Consider the following 9,294-nt stretch of genomic DNA (forward strand, 5'->3'; position numbering starts at 1 on the left):
TTTGTGATGGACACAAACAAAGTAAACTAGACAGCCATGTTTTATTTCTTATTTCATATAATGCCGTTATCTTTCTCTCAGTTGATGAAATTCATACAGATAAAGATATTATTTTCTATTTGAATATATCGCACTTTGTACTCACTCTCTCGCCTTTTGCTTTTTTTTTCGACACAATCTTGACAGAATACTGTTAATTTCCGACCGAATACGGCATTTATTTTTTTATCAGAATTTTGTTGTTATTGTTTTTGTATTGCAGTTAACCATTTAAAGTACCGTGTGTAATCGTATTGGAGTGAGTAAGAGTATACGAGTTTTTTTCCTTTTAAATGTTGAGCGATTCCCCTACCAACATCAGTTCAGAAATAGCAGCGTATTAGCACATTTGTGTTTCTCTTTTTTTACACCGTCGCCATATTCTCAAACGAACAGTCGACTTCTATACCAGTGCGTATAAAGATTCCGACATCATTGAGAATTTGAAATTCATTTAATAAACACATTAATATTTTTATTTCAACCCAAAATAGTTAAAACTTAATAAAAACAGTGAAATATATTGATAAATCAATTAATTGATATTCAGAGTTATAAGTGAGTGGATTCGTTGTCGTGAAAAAAACTTAATTTCATAAAAAAAAAAAAACAGGACTCTTAAAATGAAACTCATCGTTGGTTTAACTGTTCTTCTCAGTGCCGTTGCACTCATTTCCGCAGATTTGGAATGTAAGTTTATTGAATTTTCTTTAGTTTATTTGGTATTCGATATAAATTTTTAAATAAGTGAAAGTTGTTTTTTTTTGTTGCATTTTCGTGATAAATCAATTAATGTCGTCGTAGTTGTCTGTTTTTTTCTTCCTGTCAAAATCAGAGGTTGAGTGTTTTTATAAAGAGATAACTCAAAGAGAAGACATTTCTCTTTCCTTGTACTGTTCTCTTTTTTTCTTTATCTTCTGTTTTGGTTTTTTTTTTTTTTTTTGTTGTGAAATCATGTGAGTTCTTTTTCTTTGTTATTTTTTTTTTCTATTCCCCGGAAGATAAGCATAAAAAAAGTGAATTTAATTTATTAAAGAAATAAATTAAATTTAATAGAAATCCATGATATGTGATAGAAATGAAAGAATTGAGCATAAATTAAACGTGATATTGTTACGTCAGAATACTGACAGACAAGAGATTCCATGCTGAGAGTAGCACATTTCAATTTAAATATCTTTGAAAATGTGCTTTAATTTTGATTTAAATTCTTTTTAAATTGAGCAAAACATTTTCTACTCAAAGCTTTAAATGTTAAGAATTAAAGAGCATCTCATGATAATTATTTGTTGTTATTGTTGCCTAAGAATATATAGGTTTTTTTTTCTATTTTCTGACTATTGACTATCTGCTTAGTAGAAGGCAACAAAGAAATAATGGCAATATACTGGAGCTCTTGTAGCGATTCTACGTGTATATCAAGTTAGGTATTCTTTTCAGCCAAATGGCATAAGAAACGTTTGATAACTTCCGTTAGCTTGAATCAATTATTGCTTTCAAAGGCGGTGTGTAAGCAAAACGATCTCACTTCAAGTAGATAAGTACCTACTTACGAATTAATATACTTTAGTAACTCTCAGGGCCATTTGCTGAATCGAAACATATAAGTTGAACATAAACTCTTATTCCCTACTATTTCCTCTGCGTAAACTGTAATATAAGGATTTATGTAGAACTTAAATGCTTAAGTTTCGATTCAGCAAACGGGTCTCAGACGGATTGTGGTTAGGAGAAATTTGATACGGGATCTTATAGAATTGGGAAGTCTTGATTCGGTTCTCACTTGACATCTACAATATCCCCTCACATCCAAACGGACGTGAGGCCGGATTTATCGTATAAAATTCCTAAATTTAGATCATTTAAGATGATTCTGTTGTAATAGACGCCGATTTTGTGATAAAAAGTGAAGTCTTCATGTGTTTGTTATCGATGTCTTATGTTCCCGCTTTTTTATTCCTTATCCGCTTTCTGGAAGTTGGTTCTATTGTCACTTTTCAGCCGGATAGTAATTTTTTGCGAAAAAGAACAATCTGTAATTCAATGAACTGTTTATGGAGTTCTCGTTTATTGAGAAAGTCAATGTTAGAATTTATGGCAAAGATAGCAATTTCTCAAACGCTTATTTTCGTTCATTTTCGAATGCCGGTATTCAATCAGTCTTTCTCAGATTGACGTTGTATATGCTTGATAACTCATTATGTAGGGTAGAATTACCTATTTTCGGCCGTCTTCAGTTTCCGGCCACCCTTCGGATAGTCGTTATAACTCATTATTATTAAGAATAAACCCTACGAAATCACACAAGCTGGAGACAACCACAATTAGGCAACTCTACCCTATATTTCAAGGTTATGCTTTTTTAAGCAGCGAATTTATTCGTCCTTAGGTATAATTTATAAAGAACCGGCGGGCGAGGCATAATCATAAAATCCTAATGATAATAAAACCAAATTGTCAGTGTGATATGAGTCCTGTTTTTTATCATTTCATTAAAGCATTAATTTTTCGGCAAACCCCATAGCCGGATAACTAGTGTGATATGAGAAGCAAATACGCAGAAGAGTTTGATTGATATGGGGTTGCAAGACAAAGTGAGGCACACTCAGAAAATATCGGGGAATCGAGACCCAAGTCTCACCTTATGCGTTAAACGCCTACTATAGGAGCATAGGAGTAAAAGTATGATTACAGAACCAATACACTGCTGGAATTTACATAAAAACAACTACAGGGCTATCATACCTTATGATATCAGATTTATTATTCTTGTCAGACAGCTGTTTGACATTTCAAACAAAATGGAACAAATTATTGCAGTCAATTAAGTTCCAATTTTACTTTTTTCACTGAAAATGCGCATTGCTCATATTAAGAGATAAGTTGAGTGACCTGCCAACTGCGTAATTTTTCTGTGCTGTTTCATTTTTTCCTAATGCGTTTTCTTGAACGACACTACTGGTCTCTTACGATGTTTTACATATTGTAATGGGAAATGTCAATTAAAAGTGGTTTAGCTACTTGGGAACCGCAAAAAGTGTACAAAAACAGCTATATAGCCGGCAATTTGCCAGCAACTCAGTATTGGTAAATATTTTTCTGATTGGTTCTCTCGCAAATAGCAAATATTTTTGTAAATTCAAAAGCTATAGGAACTTTAACAAAATTTAAGGAACTGTAGTTCTCAAATAATTTTAAATTTTAGGAAACGTGAAACACTGAACTTAGTCAAAAAGTTGGACTCAAGATCGCATAGAAATAATCTTACTAAAAAATAAAATAATTTCAACACCATGTCGAAAACACGTTCTTTTTGACGAGGCCTTTAGATAACTGTTTTGTTATTTTGCTAATTTATCAATCAACTTGACTTTAACTTGAATATTAAGCTATCGGTTATCTACTGAACAGCTTGTCACGTATTGGCTTTAATCTTATTCTTTTCAAACACCTTTTGTTGTTTTATTATCGTACTGAAATTTTATTAGAAACTACCTCTTGAGCTTAGTGTTCGAGTGCAAGCACAAATTTCAAAAGATCTTATTACCTACTTACAATTGATTTTTATATCCTTCTTCAAACGTAATCAAATTAAAGAGGTTTTAATTTTTAATAAATCAATTGGTTGATAATATTGCCACTGAACTTGGAAACGTACAAAAAGAACATGAATAAATTGTTATCAAAGACTGATTAATCTGTTATCAAAAGTAGATACAGTCACTAATTTTTTGTGGGTGTCACTATGTGACCATGAAATAATAAAACGAGAAAACACTTTTCCTCAAATAAAACTTTTTCGATTATCAATTTTCCATAACTGAGGTACATTGGAGTAATGCGTATAAGTGAGCAATCACATCAACCCCCAAACTTTTGCAAACCACCACCATTATTAAAAGTTAAACAAAGTTCCAAGTTATTAGTCACATTGATCATTCAACATAGACACTTTTGTACTACAAGATTTTTGACGGAAAATGTCCCATCAATTAGTACAGAAAATTTTTAACCTTGATCCAAATATGTAGGTATTCCTTTTGCGATGAAACAATACCAAAGACAATTACAGATTAAAAACTTCCAAGATGCTCTTTTCAACCTATTGATCCGAATTTTCTGTTAAAAATTACGATTTTGCTTAAAACTTCCTATAAATTTCATTTGAGGTTATTATAAAGATTTCAGTCAAAACAAACCACATATTTCTAAGCTTTTCTTACCTGCAAACTAATAACGATTCAGAATTTGATATTTAGAAGCTTAAAATTGATTCTTTCCTCGCAAGAGACATACTTGATTTTCTTCATATAAGTTTTCAGGGCTAAACAAGAGTATTTTTATCCTACAAAACCTCAATTTTATATAAGCACATAGAACATTTAAACAATCTATTATCGCTTTTTGTCAACAAAAAACAAACAAACAAACAAAAAACCTATATATGCTCGTACCTATACATAATTAAAAAAAAAAATCAAATGCAAATGCAAATTAAATTCAAAAACAAAAAACAAGAATTTCAATTGCAATTGTGTATTTGTTGTAACCAAATTTTGCACACTGCACCAATAATTAAACAAAAAACAACAACAATAAAAAAAAACACAAAGTAGCTTACTGAGACGGTGTGGTGTAAGCCCCCTAAAAGAGATAAAAAAAAATACTCAATAAAATGCGTCATTTCAATTTCTTGATTACTATGCAGTTGTTTTTTTTATAATTTACTGAATAAATTGATTGAAATTAACAATTGAGACAAATTCAAAGACAAAGAGAGAGAGAGAGCTATTACTAAAGAGAAGGAGTAGAAAATTTGTTTAAGAAAAATTGTAACAAGTGCAAAAGTTGACAAATTGCTGATGGGGGCACATTTGGGGTCAAAATCGAAACTGATAAGAAGAATGTTGCTGATTGATTTTTTGCAAACGTCTAGCTGGGATTTCCGAATTGCTTAAATAATGTATGGCTACAATGTGAAAACAAAGTAAAGTTATCTTAAGAAAAGCTGGTTTAGGGATTAGAAGATGCCTAGAGTTAGGAATCTAGATAGTTTGTGAGCACACGACTTACACAATCTTACCAAGTCTTGTTAATTGAACTTCTAGAACAGAGAATGCAACTACCTAACAACTTTCCATCTGAAACAGTTTATAAAAATTTCGAATCTTTTCCCTAATTTGCATCTTTTCTTTCTTAAATTTATCTTAAGGCTCCATTCCACTTGATGAAAAAGCAGAAATCCCCCAAGGATGGATCAACATGACACAAGTCTGTACTGACGCTTTGAAGAAGCAAATCCAAACTGAAATTGGAGCCTCATACGAATATCTTGAGATGGCTGCTTACTTCTCACAAGACGTTGTCAATCGTCCCGGATTTGCAGAGCTTTTCTTCAAGTCTGCCCGCGAGGAACGTGAACATGGAATCAAATTGATTGAATATCTGACAATGCGTGGTGGTAATCTCCAAGAAGGTGTCCACAAATTGATCTCTGTTCCTGTAAGTTTTCAAAATCTACAAAACAATAAACTTGAATGTAATTTTAATCTTTTTTTCTTTTGTTTTCTTGTTTTCTTTCTCTTTCCAAAAAAACAGTACAAAGAAGAAAAATACGAAGTAAGTTTTAAATTTTTAATTTGTTTTCCATTTTTAGACCTTCATATTAATTAATAATTGTTTTGTTATTTTTAGATCAAATTCGATGGTGTCAGTGCCCTCAAGCATGCCGTTGAAATGGAAACAGCTGTAACCAAGTCAATTCGTGCTCTCATTGAAACATGTGAAAATGATAACAATGACTATCATGTAAGGATTTTTTTTCTTCCTATTTCAAACTTGAACTAATTTTATTCTCATTTTCATAAAAAAGCTTGTTGATTACTTGACTGGTGTCTACCTTGAAGAACAACACAAGGGTACCCGCGAATTGGCTGGCAAATTGACAACACTCAAAAAGATGGAGAACAGCCATGGAAAATTGGCTGAATTCTTGTTTGACAAACAATTGTAAGGATTGTAGTTGCTGCGCTCTCTACCATCGTCATCATTTCAATTCTTCTCGTCTACTAACAACAACAGCAGAAGAAGAAATTAGTCTTTGAAAGATTATAAATTATTTCATTTGATTTTATATTTTTTGTTTGAAATTAAATAAAAAACAACAAAATCACATGCAGTTCCACACAGTGCTTGAAAAACATCAAAGCCAATTAAAAATTAGAAAAACAAAATAAAATGTTCACTTAAAAACTTGAATAAAAAAAAAATCATTAATTGATTGAACTGTATTCTGAACAGAAAAAAAACAACAATCTTTTATTTATTATTTCAAATGGACTTAATTGGAAAATGCATGAAAAACAATATTTAGGTATTAGAGAATGCCAACAGAGGTTAATTCAAATTTTTATGATTTGGCAGATGTATTTGATGCGTTTCAAAAAAATTGACATTGATGTAATATTTACATGATCTATGGCCCATGTCGTATGTTAGGTTAGGTTGGGTCGTAAGTACTTGCTCCAGCGAGATAAAAAATTTATGGAATCACTTGCTTTTACCTTCCAAAAACAACAATTGCCATGGCTACAGAACTTCTGCCGAAGTATTTTTATTCTCATATTACGGTTTGAACTTTAAACTGAGGACACAACCATAAAAAAAAAACAAAAAATGCACTGTATTTTTATCCGTTGTTATTAGAAAAAAATTGAAAATTTGATAATTAAAGTTGAGACAAATTGAATCTCAATCAGTCTTGTTACGAATTTCATTCGAATCGGAAACCTGCAACGAAAATCTGAAATTTTCTGTTACGAACTATGTAACTCTGTGATTATTTTTTCGGACATCTTAGAAACATTCTGATACGAATGCAATTTTTGATAAGGTTGAATATAAGCGCCCATTATTGGTTTCTTTTGAAAAAGGGATGAAGTTTCAAAAGTGTCCATTATAAACAAATTTTATCAATTTTCCAGATCTGGATTTTTCGACAGATTTATCCCTCTTTTACTAACACCACTATGCATTATTTTTCGCCATCCATCAGTTTGTTTGTGCAAGTTTTTGTTTGATAGTTATTTGTTTCGATTTCAAGAAAGAATTGAAAAATTGTTTTGAATTCAAATGGAAGTAAATTTAAGTGAATTAATTTATTCCTCCAGCTCATCTTCGGATACAAAAAAAATCAACGGTCAAATCAAAATTTGACTACTGCGATTGCTGCTTCGTTCAAAGATACAAATACACACCAATACTATTGCAAATAAAAATCAATCTCAAAACGTATTCGTTTCGTAACGAAAAAAATCAATTTTTTAGATCAAAATATAAATTTACCAAACGAAAACCCCATAAGAAACTAATAACAAAAAATTAAAAAATACAATACATTTTGGTTTAAAGTTACAAAAAATTCTTTTTTATGGTATTTTCGTTTGGTAAAAAAAAATATTTTTTTAATTTCACAAGTAATACAACCTTTTTCTTTGCCTCATTAATTACATGCGATTTTTGATAAAATCAACCATTTCTATTTTAATTATATGGCAAGTAACATTTTCACTTCTCCACAAAAAACACCTTTGCACATGAAAAAATGTAGGTACATAATACATATATATCTAGACTTATTTCCCTTTATTACAAAAATAAACACTCTTTCACTTAAAAAAGTTGTATAGACTTCTTAGACTCTCGGTTTCTATGGTAAATGCAACGTTTTAATTATTTTTAATGGGAAATAATTTTCGTCACCGTTTTTTTTTTGGTTCTTATTTTGATTTTAATTTTTCTTTTCTTTATAAAAAAACACCCTTTAACTCAAGATAACTTTTAATACTTTTAGATACTTAGTTCTTATAAAAAACGAAACTTTTTCACTCAGTTCTTAAAATAACAAAAAAAAAAAACAATGATAAAAAAGTTGCGCATACGCCATAGTGATCTACCAATAATGCTTATACATATAGCCACGTTCCCTTGGAGGTTGTAGACTACTTATAACTAAAAATCGACTACATAAACATATTCCTATCTACTTTTATTTTGTTTAAGAATGTTTTTAGGTCGTAGAATTTAATTTGAATAATAGGTCAAAAAAAACCAAAATCGCCTTATTGGTCTATTTTTAAAGCGCTTGTTAGAGATTAACCAGGAAGATATCATCTCAGATGCACGAACAGTCGTTGGTACATATTTACATCCTACAAGAAAAGACATCGTGGAATAAAATAACTCCCTTAAAATCCTCAAAAATTGTAAAGGACAAAAGGGAAAGCGACCACAAGATGACATGATGACAGTTTGTCAACAATAAGTCATCAGAAGTAACTTTGCTTTGTCGATGTCATCACATTCGTATACCAACTTTAAACTCTGCTATCTTTTAACATAACATAATTTGCAATCATGAACTTGTTTTGGTGCTTTAAAGATTTGCACAAACCTTTAAGTTCTAAGCTCCTTGTCGTTGTGGACAGAATAAGAAGTATTGCAGATATTTACCTCTATGGGGGTGAGTTGAGTGTTTACCTTTATACCTTTTTCTTACTCGACATTCTCTATCTTGTTCAATAAAGGACTCGGTACATAAAGAAAAAGCATATTTCTCGACATGTCGCATAGTCCATGCAGACTTTTAAATTTAAAAAGGGATGGAACAAAAAAAAAAAAAATTAGCCTTTCCCGAGCCAATTTGCAAAATTTTAAAATCCGTTCCACACAGATGTGACAAAAATGCGTAAACAGGGCTCTTCACATTTCTTCCTATACATTATCCTGCTCTGCTCATGTTGTTCGCATTCTGGACAGGACAAAAATTGCAAAACCAAAATGTAAACTGGCAGCAATTTGAACATCCCATCTAGGTATTCGAATAAAGTCAATGAATGAGCTTAGGAAGGGCGCGTAAGGATGAGGATTTTTTTTTTGTTGATGTATCGAAAAAGGGTTTGAGGAAGAAGAATTTAAAATCGACAGATTGACATGTGAACAATTTGTCATGATTTGTTGAGGACCATGGATAGGGTTCGATTTTACGTGTTTAGCCAATAACAGAGTGTGTGATGAAGTATGTGTGATGTGTGTGTTAGGGATATGTCAATGGACAAGAATGTCCATGATGACGGTTGTGATAATGTAGGCTTTAGAAGTTTAGTCCATTTTACATGATTATGAGTTGGTCGGACGTGAATGTTATTTAAAATTGGTTTTCAAAATGACATAATATTTTGGCAAGCATTTTCGCAT

The 9,294-nt window shown here is 31.2% G+C and overlaps 1 protein-coding gene across 1 annotated transcript; it reads left to right on the top strand.

Annotated features, from left to right (window-relative positions):
- Positions 1-307: 307 nt before the first annotated feature.
- On the top strand, positions 308-6,258 carry LOC129913929 (ferritin subunit). Its single transcript, XM_055992923.1, has 5 exons — positions 308-729; positions 5,252-5,541; positions 5,638-5,658; positions 5,734-5,847; positions 5,912-6,258. Exons 1-5 carry the CDS (start codon positions 663-665, stop codon positions 6,050-6,052), a joined length of 633 nt encoding a protein of 210 aa, XP_055848898.1. The 5' UTR covers positions 308-662; the 3' UTR covers positions 6,053-6,258.
- The last annotated feature ends 3,036 nt before the right edge of the window (positions 6,259-9,294 follow it).

Source organism: Episyrphus balteatus, chromosome 3, assembly GCF_945859705.1.
Source record: "Episyrphus balteatus chromosome 3, idEpiBalt1.1, whole genome shotgun sequence".
Classification (NCBI taxonomy): domain Eukaryota; kingdom Metazoa; phylum Arthropoda; class Insecta; order Diptera; family Syrphidae; genus Episyrphus; species Episyrphus balteatus.

What these genes read in the sequence shown, in the direction of transcription:
- LOC129913929 (XM_055992923.1), top strand. Translation starts at nt 663, where the DNA reads ATGAAACTCATCGTTGGTTTAACTGTTCTTCTCAGTGCCGTTGCACTC. An exon ending in CATTTCCGCAGATTTGGAAT is followed by an intron (nt 730 to 5,251) that starts GTAAGTTTATTG and finishes ATTTATCTTAAG; the next exon opens with GCTCCATTCCACTTGATGAA. An exon ending in ACAAATTGATCTCTGTTCCT is followed by an intron (nt 5,542 to 5,637) that starts GTAAGTTTTCAA and finishes CCAAAAAAACAG; the next exon opens with TACAAAGAAGAAAAATACGA.